The 16,700-nt window shown below is 38.4% G+C and overlaps 1 protein-coding gene across 1 annotated transcript in view; it reads left to right on the top strand.

The window, feature by feature from the left end:
* Colec10 (collectin subfamily member 10) overlaps positions 1-16,700 on the top strand; it is a 39,302-nt gene that overhangs the window by 18,740 nt on the left and 3,862 nt on the right. Inside the window, exons 2-5 of the mRNA XM_005360522.2 lie at positions 454-525; positions 2,888-2,959; positions 12,706-12,759; positions 14,316-14,411. Of these exons, the coding sequence (XP_005360579.1) occupies positions 454-525; positions 2,888-2,959; positions 12,706-12,759; positions 14,316-14,411 (294 nt within the window). The remainder of the gene's footprint in view (positions 1-453; positions 526-2,887; positions 2,960-12,705; positions 12,760-14,315; positions 14,412-16,700) is intronic.

The raw sequence follows: 16,700 nt of genomic DNA, 5'->3' as shown, positions 1-16,700 counted from the left end.
TATCTATTTCTTGTGTTCTGTGACCCACTGAGTCTAACCAATGCCTTCCCTGGAGCCATGGTTTGGAACTCTCTTCTAGGTGGCCATGAGTTTCGGACTATTTATTAAAGTCTCGTGGGATCAACAGTGGGGTCAAAGGCAAAGAAAATGAGCCACTCCCAGCATCTACCAATAGCCAAGAGTTCAGCAATAAGGGATAGGGACCCATGAGCCCTTCTCCCATCCTTGACAAATTGCGACAGTTGGTCTTGTGAGCTCTCAGTGCAGGAAACTGCAGCGACACGGATGACTGCAACTGAAGTTCTTTGTTTGCAGTTGTGCAACCCCTGGGGCCTAAGTATATCCTCACATCCAAGCTGCAATGGCATTTGAGCATCATCTCCTTCTGTGGGGACAGTGTGCTTAGTCCTTATTTGAGATGATCTACAATTCTCTCTTGTCTTGTTTTAAAAGGAAAGGATGGTGAAAAAGGAGACACAGGAGAAGAAGGCAAGGATGGCAAAGTGGGACGCAGGGGACCAAAAGGTAGGCTAACCTGTCTGAAATGGCCATTCTAATGTGCAAACATTCATTTCCCCCGTCCCTTGTCTTGGAAATTAGCAGTTTCACAATATTCTTCATCCCAGATATATGTATGTATGTATATATATATATATATATATATATATATATATATATATATATATATATATATTATATATATAATGTGCTTCAGATGTGAGTTCCATGACCAGCCCACGCACCTATGAGCTTGCCTGATGGCTAGACTTTGTCATATTTCTCAAGCCGTATCATTAAGGCTGGTCTGAGCAGTTCAGACTCTGTGGTTCAGGGAATATCAGTCTCTGGGAAAAGATAGGATGGTGAGTTATTAAAAATTTACCTGTGTTTGTAGAAAGGGCTGCTTGGTCCTTTGAAGTGCTCATCTTTTCCCAATCTCTGTATTTCTTTGCTTCTATTTCCTTATAACACAAAAAGAAAAAAGAAAAAAAGAAAAACAAAACAAACAAACAAAAACAATGTAACCGAGCCGGGCGGTGGTGGCGCACGCCTTTAATCCCAGCACTCGGGAGGCAGGCGGATCTCTGTGAGTTCGAGACCAGCCTGGTCTACAGACCTAGTTCCAGGACAGGCTCCAAAGCCACAGAGAAACCCTGTCTCGAAAAAACAAAACAAAACAAAACAAAACAAAACAAAAAAAAAAGTAACCAGGCAATAGCGGGTCCTGGAGGGAGTGGAAGCAGAGCAGACAAGTGTAACACAAAAGCTATTTGGATGTTCTTAGGAATAAAACTAAAAGTAAACATTACCAAAGCTAAATAAAGAAAAGGCTCCTGGGCCTCCGCCATGTATTGTCCAAACACCTGAATTGCTCCAGCCCTCACCGAATGGTTCCCATGGATCGCACATTTTAAATTTTTGAATAATTTAAAGAGCTGAAAAGACCCTGAAACCCTTAGAACCTCAATCTGAGAAAGCCTGACTTAAGTCTTATGTCAGTTGCTAAGTTATTATCAAAAAAACAATTTGTAACTATTAAATGGTTTTATATTGTCATTTTTTCTTACTTATTAGTTCGTGAGGGTTCTGTTTTGTTTTGTTTTACTTTTTATTTTTTTAATGAGAGGTCTCACTGTGTAGCCTTGACTGGTTTGAAATCTGCTGTGTTGACCAGGCTGGCCTTTAACTCATAGAGATCTGTCTGTCTGCCTCTGTTTCCTGAGTACTGGCATTAAATGTGTGTGCCACCATACCCATTTTTAAATCATATTTGTCATTACTTTCATTTTCTAAGGCAAGAAATGACTTTAGAATATTGTAGGGGTCTCTGATTATAAGTCTTAGGATTACAAGATCAGCAGTAAAGGGAGCTGTGGTTTATCACATCTGCAGTCCTAGCATCCATGAGGCTTGAGACGGAACTGCTGTATCTGAGGTCAGACTGGCACTCATGGGGAACTCCAAGACCATCTGGGCTACAGGGCGAGATGCTGTCTTCAAAATACAAAAACCAGCAACAGAACTTCAGCAAGACAATTTTGGGGATCTCATTCATCACCGGATTTTATGGCTCCACATTCTCTTTCCTCTTTTGAAGTAGCTAAAACTGTCAAATCTTGTTTGAGAGCAGAGAGAGAGAGAGAATCAATCCTAGAGCAAAGCCAGAAATGTACCTAGAAACAAACACATCTAAAACAAACCCCGCCGCTTACCTACCCTTTATTTTACGACCCCTTCTGCTATGGGCATTTGAGAAGATTGCTGGGGTAAATATTTTAATACCAACAAACTAGGGATTTTCAGAATCCTTAACATTTCAATTAATAGATACCATCTAAGTCTGTTTAAATATAACACACATAGCGCAGGATACAAGTTAGTGTCTTGCTTTCATTTCCTGGTACTGTGATTGAATACTCTGAAGGGAAAGAGCAACTTGAAGGGGGAAGAGCTTTGGGTTCAGTGTTACAGTCCATCATAGGCAGGAAGTGACAGCAGCTGATGCTTGGGGAAGGGGTCCTTACACATTGCAACCATAGTCAGGAGCAGAAAGCAAAGAGTGCTAGTGTGTGTATGCCTGGCTTCTTCTTTTCCTTATGTGTGTTTATAGTCTAAGACCCAAACCCAGGAAATACTGCCACCCACAATGAATGAGTCTTCCCAACTCAGTGAACAGAGCCAAGACAACCCCAACACAGATATGCCCACAGGTCAGCCTAGGTGTTGAGAAAACTAACCACCACCATGAGGTATCTTAGGTAGAATATGAATATACATATACATATATACATATATATATTGCTGTTTTCTTGAATTAAATATCATGTTAGTCAGATCCTTAAAGGAAAGGCCTTATGCTCTAAGAGTGAATTGCTTTCGTTTTCAGGAGTTAAAGGAGACCTGGGTGATATGGGACCCCAGGGCAATATTGGCAAGTCTGGCCCCATTGGCAAGAAAGGTAAGGCCATGCTAATTTTCAGTGCAAATTAAAGCAAGGGAGCACACGGTGAGCACATTTTAAACATTTTATGTCATGACAATGGTGGCTTTTCTTTCTTTTAAGCAGCGTCTGTTCTGTCTCCCTAACTTGAGCCCTGTATAAGTAAACTCTCATAGCTCAGACAGAAATATATGAAGCAAAATTAAACAAGACTTCAAAACAGAATCAAGCATGAACTTCCGGTAGGCTCTGTATTGAACTCTCTCCCTGGATCTATTGTTAGCTATGAACTCTTGCTAAGGCCCAAAGATACCATGATTTAAATACTGTCATGATTTTTCCCAAAACACAGTGTATAAATGAGTATAAAGGAGAGAAATGAATAATACCGTCTCCATAATCTATTAGCAAGCTAGGAAACGGAAGTATATACAAAACTGCGCACCTCTTCGGACATATTCTGCTCTAAGTGCAGCCTCAATATTAGAAAAGAGACAGTGGCTTTTTATTACCTAATCTCCCCTTCCCTGCACTCTTCTCATAAATGCTCACAATGGTAACAAGTCTCAGTTGCTCTCCTGTTCAGTAACTCATGTGCAGGCATTGTTCCACTTGCTTGGGAATACAAAGCTGAAGGAGAATCAACATGCATTGCCAGCGGCTCGGAGATCGCTCAGAAAGATAAGATTGTCTCCAGAAGAATTCTAATCCTGAACAGCATGCACACTAGAGGCTCCAAATGAGAAAAGAAAACAAGATGGAGGTGGGGAGAAGCTGAAAGGGGTCTTAAGGAATGGCCACATGTTTATATGCACCGGGAAAAGACATCTGAGAGAAAACGGAAGAAATAATTCTACAAAGGCTCGGATCGGAAGAAGCTCAGTGTCATGGATATTATGACAGTGCATCCCCTATGTGTTCCCCATCATTCATAAACACTTGAGCCCTTGAAGAATTTAGCAAGTGCCTCATTGTGCTCAGCGCTGGATTCTTCAAGGCAGGTTGCCCAGGTGGCATCTGAGCTGAGGCTGTGGCCTTGGTCTCACCTGGAGGCTCTGTACTTCTTCTTGTCTCTCTCAGCTCAGTTTTCCCACACTTGATTCCTTAAGGAGCTTCCTTCAGCTGCCTTTGAAGACATGGACGGGAGTGTCTCTTATACATTCGCCACTGGCTGGCATCCTCGCAGCTGGAGAAAGCTACCTTAGTTCCATGGTTTTATCAAACACTGAGAGGTGTTGGCTTCAGAACTCTTCATTTGAGCAGGCCTTTCCCCAAACCTTGAGAGGAGGCCTAGCATAGGTTTACATGACCATATGTCTTGGCAAAAAAAATTAAATAAATAAAAATTAAAAAAGATTGTAAATTAAGACATTTTATCTGTCAGACATATCTGAAATAGTGATACCACTATTTTTAAAATTTTCAAATGAATGCCTCTCCAATAAGTATAACCTACATAAATATGTACATTACTTGTTCATATTTATATAAATATATGCATATTTATATATAAAATATAAATGGGTTTACATATTATGTATTTATATATAGAATATTTAATAATATCATATGTGTGTGTATTATATATACATATATATATGCTTTTTTTCAACCCCTAAGGCATTTGCATTCCTGAAGTGATTGATATGTTATCACTGACAGAGCGTGGGTTAAGACTGCTGTCTCCAGCTCTAATTCCCCTCTATCTAATTTCCTTCTTGGATTGGATGGTTTGGGAGTGGACACAAGTATTCAGGGAGTGAACTAAGGCTTAAGTGAAGAAAAACATTTAGTTTGGACCTAAGGTCATACGTTTATATAGTTTGAAGTTACTTCCATAACCAGCTAAGTTATTACTAACAAGTACAATGTAGGGATGGCCTCCAAGAATACTCCAGCCCCCTACTGCGCAGGCCAATAGGAGTCATGAAACAAAAGTACTAACTGTGCCCAGGGACATCCAGCACAAGAAATGTGGAGGCACAGACTAGAAAAAAAAATGTTTGACAGACATAGGGGCAGAGATATTTGGGAGTATTCCAAACCAGACATCTCAGGTACACAAGACAAAGAATTTACCCGATTGTGTTCTCAAACTTGCTGATAATCTGAACATGCGTATCTTGGCAATAACAAGTTGCAAGGATGGAAGCACACTCATATAATTAATAATGAAACAAAAATCCTGGGCAAGACTTTACAACCTGCATCAGGTTACATTCTGAAAATTATAACTGACTAGATTTTAAAAAATAAACAAACACACATTTGAAGGCGAGAAAAAACTGCCCAAATTAATAGGAGCATGACAGCCGTGCTCTAGAGCAGAAGGGGTCCCACTAAAGTTAAGTTGAGCATCCTGTACAACTTTCTTCCTAGGGTATTTGCCAGTTCAAATACAGGGCCCTATGTCCAGGGGAAAGAAGCGCCAAGAGTCTGATGTGTAAATAGAGAGTTGCTCAGAATCGGTTGTTTCTGAAGGATTGCTAAAGAATGGAAGGAAGTCCAAGAAAATGTTACATATTTTTAATTAAAACTCCAGAAAATCTGAAAAACATTTAATTAGACATTTACCAATTTGTGCTTTTTTAACATAGCAAACCAAGAATACAAGAAAATACTTTGGTCAAAAAAACAATATCAATAAGAAAAAAAATATTTAAAGATGTTCAATAATAAAAAAAATGAAAATGTCTCTCTTGAGATTGGTAGCAAGATTAGTATAGGCCCCTATCATCAACTCTAACCAACATTTCTCTTGAGCTTCTAGCAAGAGTACAAATTCAAGAAAAAGAGCCAGGAAACACATGAGGAGAACACAGACTGAGATTCACTCTATGTAGATGATTTATTGTATAACCAGAAAATTTTAATAAGCTGAAGATAAGTTATTTGTATAGATAAGATTTTTAGAAAGACAAATAAAAATCAATTTAATTTCTGTATGATAAATGATGAAATTAAAATAATACCATTTATCATAGTATCAAAGTTATTGTGTACTTAGGAAAAAATCTAGTAAAACTTATATAAACTCTTCATAGCAAACACAATGCAATGGTAATGAAATTAAAGGTTACCCGAGGAAATGAGAGCAAAATCACAGATTACAAAACTCTATATTATTTATGTGTTAGTGTCTGGAGATATGATATTTGTATTCAATAGCTTTTTGATCAAAATCTCAGAAATATTCTTTTGAAAACCAGTAAACCAATGCAAAATGTATACATAAATGAAAAGTATTAAGAATATTCAAGACAGTCTTATAATAAAAAAAGTGAAGACACAAATCACTAAATTAAAATACTTACTGGAAAATTATAGTGTTGATATAATATTAAAATAAAGAAACCAATGGAAATGAATAGAATCCAAAAACATCCAAATGGTTTATGCAAGGTTGATACAGCTTTTCAATGGAAAACCTGCAACCTAACACTAAATAGTACTGGGTTAGTTGGATATTTATGTTTTAAAAGTAATAATTGAGCCGCTGAGTTGGCTCGTGTGTAAAGGCGCTTGCTGTTTTGCATAAATATACAGTACAAATGGTGGAATTATGTCTAGAGTCATTTCAGGAATTGTTGAGAATTTTGCCCAAATTCCAAGCCAAACTTCACTTAATGATATTTTGTGAAACTCAAGTCAACAATTCAAACAGTAATTTTAAATATCAAACCTTCTAACACTATACAAGCAAAAGCTATACTAAGTTAATATTTCGTTGCTAAGGAATGACAATAGGAAAATGTGCTCTTTGTTTTCCACACCTGAAATATTATGTTTATATAACTTTTTATATACAATAAAAACACTGAAACCCATAACATGCAGTCCTTTTGAGTCTGAAGAAAAGTATTTCAGAATATGACAACACACTGTGCAGAGTGTACCTGCTGTGTGCTCAGAATCAAGGCTGCAGTGACGTCATGGGGTGCAATATGGGTGAGCACGGCCACAAACACATCAGATTCTTTATATGATGGAAGTAGCTTTTTTTTAATACATATTTTTTTAATTTATTTATTTATTGAGGATTTCTGCCTCCTCCCCGCCACCACCTCCCATTTCCCTCCCCCTCCCCCGATCAAGTCCCTCTCCCTCATCAGCTTGAAGAGCCATCAGGGTTCCCTGACCTGTGGGAAGTCCGAGGACCGCCCACCTCCATCCAGGTTTAATAAGTTGAGCATCCAAACTGCCCAGTAGCTTTTGCTCTTGGCATTTTCGGAAACCTTTTTCTCTTGTCAAGTTTTGTACGACACCTACATTTGCTCATGTAACCCCAAATGTGTTCACCACCCACGATTTAAGAAACCCAACTGCAAACGACAGCGAGAAAAAAAAAAGTTACGGATCTTCAGTATGACTATGCCCCAAAGAGGATGGACTTCCAGAAATGTTTGATGATCAAGTTCGGAAATGATGTGCTAATGAAGCTTTCCTTCAGACCAATTCCCCTTCACCCTCAGGTCTGCAGTGTTCAGCGTGCACCTCCATCAATGAACTCACTCCCAGGCCACATCTTCTTATTCGCCCCCAAGAATTGCTTTCTGGGACTAAAACATGAATACTTACTGGGTCTTCTGACTCGAAGCATATAAACAAGATACTGGAAAGACAATATGATAGGTAATACCACTTGCTGGAGAAGCCCAGGACCAGGGATCAAATCCTAAAGTCCAATTTTCAAAGACGGTGTCATGACGAGAAGAGAAAGTGGAAACAGGAGGATTACTGGGCCTTGCTGGTCAGCGTAAGGCTCCAGGTCTAGTGAGGAATTCCCAGTCTGAAAGGAAGAACACAGCAAAGAATGATAGAACAGGACACACAATGTCCTTTTCTGGCTTCTGAAAGCACACGCATACACAGACATGGACACCCACACAAACAGGTGTACGTACACCATACTCACACACATAAATACACATACACCCACAAAGTTTCTCTGTGTGTGTACATCTATAAACCGAGGATTAGAATTTTACATTTATGTCTACAACATAGTAAAAACTTTCTCGTAATTTGTTTTATCAAAAATACAGAAAACTGGGCTGTGGATGTAGCTCAAAGATAGCAAGCTTGCCTAGTAAACACAAAGTCTGGGTTTCAGACCCAGAAATACACACTTTTAACCACTCTTAGGTATTCACAGGTATACATAGAAATGGGGAAAAACCATTAGAATGATACAACATACGATTTCCTACAGGGTAGCCTTATGTTTCTACTCTTTACTCCCTTAAGTACCACTTTTCTACACTAGCTGTTCCACCATTGACTGCTGAGATTTTCTTTCCCTATAGAGACGTGCCATCAAAAAAAAAAAATTTTATGAGCAAGTCTTAAGAAAAATGGAGACACAGTGTTTTGGCTGACCTGGGTTAATTTCATTTTCAATCAGCACTTGGAAATGTATTATCCTCATTTGGCCATGGCCCTGCGAAGTTTTTCATTGACTTGGATTAATGTCAACTTTCTTTCTAGGCTGACCTTAATGCTGTCACCTGCATGGTTAAGGTAGCTTTCCAGATGTCAATATTTCATTTTCGGAATAAGAAATAAGAATGATTTAGTGTAGGTAAATCCAATCTCATGGCAAAATAAATGTTTTTACTTAAGACCAATAATCCTTTCCCACTGAAAGCATGCTGATTTCTTTTGTTCCTCCGAATGTGACCCCCAATTCTTTACTCAAGACACTTGTTATAGACCTATTCCCACTCACAGGCCCAAATGAAGTTTTGTGGGTGACTTGAAATCACAATTAGTTTTGGAAAGATAGATAGTCTAAGCCCAAATCCTCTGTAAGCGAGCTAAGGACACAGCTTGCAGCATTTTGCTGACCTGTGGCTTAGGTTGGCTCAGCATCCTCTGAATGGAAGCCAGTGTGGATTCCATTATAAAATGGGATGGCTTCATTTACTCCCCTAATGACTTCATCGTATTAGGTACCACTATTCCTGTTTAGGAGATGAAGAAACGCAGACTTACGGAAATTCAAGAGCCTTGGACTTCCAGTGCTTTCTTTCTCAATTTGTCACAAAAGGAAACGACTTCATGTCGAAACGCCAAAAAAGCAGTCACAGGGCTACAGTTTCCTAAAAGAAAAGACACATATTCACTTAAGAAGAAGCCATTTCCACACGACGATCAGGCCAGATGGGTGCTTCCACACTGTCTTGACTGCTGCAATCCACAGGGGTTATTTCCTGTTCTGACCACCTACTAGGCTTATTTGGTTTATTTTGAAATGCTAGTACATCACAGTGCATGTCTTTTTGTTCTCTGTTCTGTTTTTATTTCCTTAAAAGCCCATCACTCTTCTTCCTGACAGAAACAGCCAAGATTTGCAATGGACGCTGAAGCTGCAAATAATAACTCGGAACCTTTATTTACTATGAATTTGTTCCCAACTCATACATTCTTACGATGGAATTTAATATATAAATCACGTAAAATAATAAGAGATTAGCAACAATAATTTTTTTAGCAACAATAATTTAATTGGGAAAGATGGTTGCAATATTTTATGAGAAAGTTTGTGTGAATGTTGGCTCTATTTTTTTCTCAAAATATCTTTAATCTCCAAAATATCTTAAATTTATCTCAAATGATTTTTATCTAAAAAATATCGCACTGGAAGGGGGTCCTTCTTGTGGGGATATAAGAAGATGTGTTGCCACGCATGAGCTAAGAGAGACAAATACACAGGCATTGTAACAAAGGATCATAATGCTTAAATAAGCATTATTCAAAAATATTTTAATGTGGCTTCCGTCTGATTACTGCTGAGGTAACAATTAGCTAATGATTGGGTAGTATATACAGAGTGGATATAATTTAACTGCAAGATTCATTCTGGAAAATAAAATGAGATTATTTTATGCTACTCAGAATGGTGTATAATTTAAAACTCATGAATTGTTTATTTCTGGAGTTTCCATTTAATAATTTGGGGCTTTGATTGATCTCGGGGGACTATGAAAATCAAAACAGCCAGTTAGAGGAGATTGTTGTTCTCTGTATTTATTTTATGTCTGCTATAAGACTTACTCAGGAGAGGCACTATAACAGAATTAGAATCCACGTTTAATCCATATCAATTTGAAAGAGATTTAAGTGCAAACAAAGTATTAATTGTAAGACATTGAAGTATTAAATGCACATTCTTAGAAGTATTGTGCTAACTAATGTACCTTTGAATCTCATAAATACATATTCATGATCTTTTAACTGAATATTTTTATGACAAAGACTGCTATTGTCTTTCAGAAATTTTTCTTGTTTTATTTTTACCTGCCATTATACAGAATTAAGGGGTATGATGTGATACTTTGATACATATGCACATAACATGTCTGTCACCTCCAACACTTACTGTTTCTTTTGTGGTGAAACAGTCAAGATCTCCTCTAGCTATTTGGAAGGAGAGAACACATTACTAACAACAATCAGCTGGTCATGCAACAGAACACCAGCGCTTGTTCCTACTAATGCTAACTTCATCCTCCTGGACCAGCCTTTCCCAACTTCTCCTTGATCCTACCCTCTCCAGCAGCTGCTAATCACTATCCCACTGTCTACGTCTACAAGCCTGACTTTTTTCAGTATCTTATTATAAGTGAGATCATGACAAGCCTGACTTCAGTTTCTTCTATAAGTGAGATCACGGGGTCTTTTTCTTTCGGTACTTTCCTTCACTTTGATAACATTTTCACTTTCCTATATCAAAACATGGGCCAACTTACCTGTGAGGCGTTATGAACTGGGGAGTCAGAAATAGTTGGATTGGGATATCAACACTGCCATTCAAACCCTGAGCATTTCATTTGGCTCCATGAACCCCAGTCCCTTCAGCTGTAAAACAGAGGCAATCAGTACACCCACCTTGTGGGATTTAATATAATACCAACGAAGTATGCAGAATGGTGGGCAACTTATTTATGTTTAGTAAATGCATGCTCCCATTCTTCTGCTAACATAGTCTCTTCTCTAAGTGATTTTCAAGGAAATAATAGAATCTTTAGAAAACAGCTAAGATGCAAGCAAGCTTCCTCACAAGGCAGTTGATACCTTCTCACACCGGTTTCTCACACGCTCTTTGTTGCCCAAGCTCTTTTATCTACAGCTGCTGAAGCTACTGATAGCCAGGTTTACACGCACAGGACTCCATCTTTCCTACTCCTACTGTCCTATCTGTTCTCACTCCATCTTAACTATGTCATCTTTGTTTGAGGTATCTCTCTCAGACTTACCATGCTATGTGATCACAGAGTTCAGCACCATCCACATGCAGGTTCTGAGACTTCTGCTTTCACACTTAAACAGCACTTGGGGGGTCAAGAGCCTCTTTCTTTCTGTTAGGCAAGCACCCCGATGTCTGATATCACTGTGAAGAACATGTCTGCAGAGATCATTTTAGAAAGGCTTGGAAAAACCGTGGGATCCTAATGTACATACTTTCTTCAACATATAAGAAGCTCTTAGTGAGAAGCATCCAACAGCCTGTGGTGAGAATCATGGGTGACACCCTGGGAGCGAGTGACATAAGGAACCCTGTGAGCTTTAGAGTGGCCTTGTGAAGGATGACATCAAGCAGAATGTCACTGTCTTTTACTGTGCTCTATTGGATTGTACACACAGCCTCCTGCCTTCCCTTACTTCTTATCCATGTAGGACTTCTACTCCTACACTTTGAGCCTGGGTGACCTTCAGCCTGTGTTTATCCTTCATAATTTTTTTTCTTACACGGCCAGATCGCCACTGAAGCATGAAACTTTATTTCACTCCTCTCAATGTCTTCTCTTTTGATCCTCAAGAACCTCAGCCAAACATGTTCTCTCGTAAATCAAAAGCTTTTTCCTGTCAATTACAGCGTCTGATGTGGACTTCAGGAGTTATTTTGAAGTTTAAAGAAAGCATTTGTTTCTTTCTCTCTGTTTCAAAAAGCCTTCTTCTTTGAGAATTATTTTTTGGAAGCCTCTGAATGAGTAAGATAATGGTCCCCTGGGAAGAAGAACAGAAAGAAAAATTACCAGGGTTGACATTTCAGTCTAATGCGAAATGACTTTGCAGGGCAGATACTTGCATGTGTCGCTTCTTGACTAAAAACTGCAAATGCTTTGAAGTCGGTGGTTTAATCTTGTCCTTCTGTGCATTTTCTCCAAGTGCCTAGCCATTAGTCTTGCACAAAGTAAACGACAAATATTTGTGGAATTTATCTGGAAAAAAAATCTGTGCTTTTTCTTTTTAAACCAAGGTCAAAGTCACATAGAATGGCTTGAAAAATAGTAACTACAGGCGGCTCAGTGTGGTAACTCGTGAATACAGATTTGCAAGGCAATTGTATTTTCAAAGTTAAAATTAGGCTGCGCGTTGTATTGGCCTTGTTGCTAAGGCAAAGGCCATATTAGCGGTGAGACGGGCACCACAAACTCAAAGGTTCTTTACATATCCTGCAAGAATTTCAGTGATCAATCTTAGTAAATTGTGGCTCACCTGATTGTCTGTGCCTATGTACAACCCAAAGCAAATCAGTTACAAAAAGCCAAAGGATATCAGTTGGAGATGATGAAAATGACACACTGGCGGCCATTTCCTTTGGGTTTAGAGACCCGGGGTGCTTTGTCAGCTTCAAACTCCTCATTGTTTATTTATTGTGCTTTTTTTTTTTTTTTTTTTTTTTTTTTTTTTTTTTTTTTTTTTTTTTTTTTTTTTTTTTTTTTTTTTTTTTTTTTTTTTTTTTTGCTGTTTTTCTTTAGGTGACAAAGGGGAAAAGGGTCTGCTCGGCATTCCTGGAGAAAAAGGCAAGGCAGGTAAGAATGGCATGCTCATTTTGGTTTGTTGTTGTTGTTGTTGTTGTTGTTGATTTATGACACCACTCCAAATGTACCCAACTCAAAACTGCCCTGTTTTTTTAAAGAAAACAAAACCCTTTTCCATGCATTCATCCTTGTTTCTATGGGATAGAGGACTTGGAGAATGAGAACTCTCCTGTCTTCTCACTGGTGACTTTCCAAACCCCAGGGAAGGAAATGAGGGCACACATTCTATCCCCATCATGCTCATGGTGAGAGGCAAGCCCAGCATAACAGGGAGTAGGGCTCAGTATCTGTGACCAAGGAAAAAGTTCACGCCGGAAGCTGCATCAGCAACCATGCCTTGTGTCCCGAGAATCTGAACCAAACACTAGTTTGTGAGATGCCTCTTATGCTTCTCCTTTAGGCTACCTAGATACAGAGCCTGCCCTGAGTGAGCTAGGACAGAACTCAGCTTGTAATGTTTGATATGAGGAAGTAAAGCAGTTTGCTTGGGGAAAATTCCAGTTGTGTCTATTCACAATGAGCTAGTGAAGACCCAGAGAATTGTTTTATATTTCTTGTGTTTATCTGCATACATGGATCAATTAAAGAACGAGCTATTTCTCCACTTGGCTAATAAGATTAGTTTAACTTCTCATACTGCCAAGAAATAAAGAAATGGAAAACTACACATAGTATCCATTAAACAGAAATAAAAGAGAGAGTCATCTGAGTTGACCATCATTTTCTCGGACTCTGTTCCTCCTCGCTCAAACACAACGTAGTTAGAACACTGGGTGAATAAAGGCAGCTACATAACATGTTAAAATAATAGTTACCCCTTAAACTAGACAGTTGAAACTGCATCTCTTCACAGTATTTAGATGTAGCCTTTGAAACCTGACAGCTTTACTTTACGTGGATAATCAGAGTTAACATGTGGTTGAATCATGAAAAGTTTCTTCTATCTTGGGAGAGCTGTGTGAGCTCGTGAATAATGCAGTAGCAGGCGAGAGGCCTGGCTGCAAATATGTTCTAAGGACACCGCAAAAAAATTCTTCTGAAGTTGAGCCGACCATTTCTGTACTCAACAAAAATGGCAAATGGCCCGTTGTGTGTGCACAGCGCACAGAGGCTGGTTTCATTCATTCCTTGTGAAACTCTCGTTTAAAGTTGGTTTTTTTCTTAACTCATTTCAAATATTTTTGAGATACTTTATGAATTCTTTTTTTTTTTTTTTGGTTTTTTGAGACAGGGTTTCTCTGTAGCTTTGGAGCCTGTCCTGGAACTCCCTTGGTAGACCAGGCTGGCCTTGAACTCACAGAGATCCGCCTGCCTCTGCCTCCCGAGTGCTGGGATTACAGGCGTGCGCCACCACCGCCCGGCACTTTATGAATTCTTAAAGATACAGTAGAAACCCTGTTTTAAATGAAAAGTTAAACATTTGGTGGCTCATAAAGAGATGCAACTGAACTAGAAAATTCTAGAGAACATTGAGAAGGGAGGAAAAGTTCTCTCCAGTGGGTCCTCGTGTGATTCAGTGTGAATTCACAGCTCTTGTCATTCACAAGGCACCATCTGTGACTGTGGGAGATACCGGAAAGTGGTCGGACAACTAGATATTAGTGTCGCTCGTCTCAAGACATCTATGAAGTTCATCAAGAATGGTAAACACAGTTATCTCTTTGCTCTGTTTCCTATTTTTCAATCTGGTCTTTCAACACTGCATTCCTTAGCAGGAAATACCTGACTCAAGCAAGTATCACAATTCAAAAGCCTCTCAAAATATTGATTATCCTCTCAAATTCCAGGACTTTTCGCTTCACTGCACAGATTCAATGTTGTGTGTGTGTTATATTGGTGGGGAAAGGATCTTTGTTAAAAGAGGGTTGTCAATCGCATCAAACAAGAGTAAAGACCATTCCTTAACTTTTTTGGTCAAAATAAACAAGTTTAATTTTTCTCACAGGACTATCTTCATAAAATGGGGTTTGAGAAAATTGCATCAAACATAGGAAAAAGTAGGGCTTCTATAGCCTTAAACTCCAAAGCTAGGGGATTTCCAAGGTTTTTGTTGTTGTTGTTTTGTTTTGTTTTTTGTTTGTTTGCTTGTTTTTTTTTAGCTATGTAGAACAGCATTTAAATGGTGGCAGAACATCGTATCTTATCAGAGTGGAGATTAGGGTATAGGGTGCTGAACACATTAAATTTTGGAAAATGGGTCAAGACCTGGTCAAATCCAAGTTTTTTATATAAAAAAAAAAAACAAGAATGAACTTATTCTGACCTTGTAACAAGATGGCTTCTTAAAATGAAGTCAGGCTGGTCCACCAAGGAAAAGGAGAAAAGAGCAGATTTGGGCAATTTGTGCCAAAAGAATAAAGAAACACTTTTGTAGTGTTATCAAAGAGTTTCACAATAGTCTGAAATGGAGTAAAATGAAGGTTTATTTACTTGGGGATAAACTCACCGTAAGGGTAGCGGTCCACAGTCCTTTGATTGTGCTAGGAACTGGGACCAAATCCAGCCAAAAAAAAAAAAGCCCACACATGTTTTTCATCTGCACTTATAGTATGTGAGACCATGCCCAAAGTGGTCCAGTATCTTATAGGCTATTGGTTGAAGGAGTTTCCACATCACCTCCCCCTTTTATCTAAATAAGAGAGTTCTAAACCTAATATGAAACTATATACAATAAGAACAAATATACAGGGAAAAGAACAGGCAAAAATACATAAAAATTAGATGAACAACATCAAACAAGAAATGTATGCTAAATGTTTCAATAGTTATCTTAACCTAAGGAATTTAAGTCTTATATTGCAAGTGGCTTGACTATGTCATGAGAAGAAAGTAACTATGACTATCTAGTCTTTAACCACATCAAAGACCTGAGAAGGGAAATAATATTACCTAAGTAAACAGGAAGTGCATTCAAACAACTTCCAAAAAGTACAAGAAATTACAGAGACAACTGGCTACTTGAGCAATCCCCCAAAGTCTCATTTGCAATGTTGGGGCAATCAACTTCGGCTAAGGCCTAGAGTATCCGACAGACCATTTTCAGAGGCAGAAAAATTTGAAAAACTGTCTTACCTTGTCTTGGCAAAGTTTGGCAGTCCTTTTTGCTTGTATCCAGTTTGGACACCATGCATTTTGTCAGTAGCTGAGGCAGGAACAGTTCTTTGCCCAAAGGCCGGTTTTGCCAAGAAGCAAACAAGTTCCAAGTGGAATGAATATCTTCACTGCCCAACATTCTCCCAGTAATAGATGGGTGCTGCCAGAAGCAATTGTGTCTCATGTCAACAGAATCCTAAGTTACTTAAATGCCATATTCTACAGTTTTTTGACATGTTTGAAGATTACCTGTCTATGCAGAATACAATTTCTATGTATCTAAAGAACATGACCAGTCTAAGTATGACAAACATTGGCAACTATTGACCTGTAATTCTTACTACCTCTAGATCTTAAAGACTAAGGCTTCAAATGAAAAAAAAATTAAACAATCTTTAAACAAATATGCAGAAAATGAGGACAATAGACTCAAAATGCAAATAATATATATATATATATATCGATCAGAGATAAAAATTTATAGTACAATGTGATTCATATATCCTAAAATTGCATCAATAGGAGACAAGAGCCAAAGAGAAACAGCATCTCAGAAAAGATGAACAACAGCAATAGCTACTTCCTAGAGTCCTTGAAATAGCACATAACCACTGGAAATATAGCATTTAGTATTTTTTATTATTGTGTTGCAAGTGTTGTGAGGCAACCAAAGCTGGGAGAATGCCATGCATATGGATACTGGTAGCAGAGAAGGGTTTTCTTGACTCCTCTTCCAATAATACATTCAGTACAAGTCCTATGTGTCTCTATAAATTTTTCAACTAGGCCATTTTTCTTGTCCCTTGTCCATTTTTTTTCCACATTAAAAAGCAGTAAAG

This window comes from Microtus ochrogaster, linkage group LG3 (genome assembly GCF_000317375.1).
Source record: "Microtus ochrogaster isolate Prairie Vole_2 linkage group LG3, MicOch1.0, whole genome shotgun sequence".
NCBI lineage: Eukaryota > Metazoa > Chordata > Mammalia > Rodentia > Cricetidae > Microtus > Microtus ochrogaster.
This window is presented reverse-complemented; position numbering and strand designations above follow the sequence as displayed.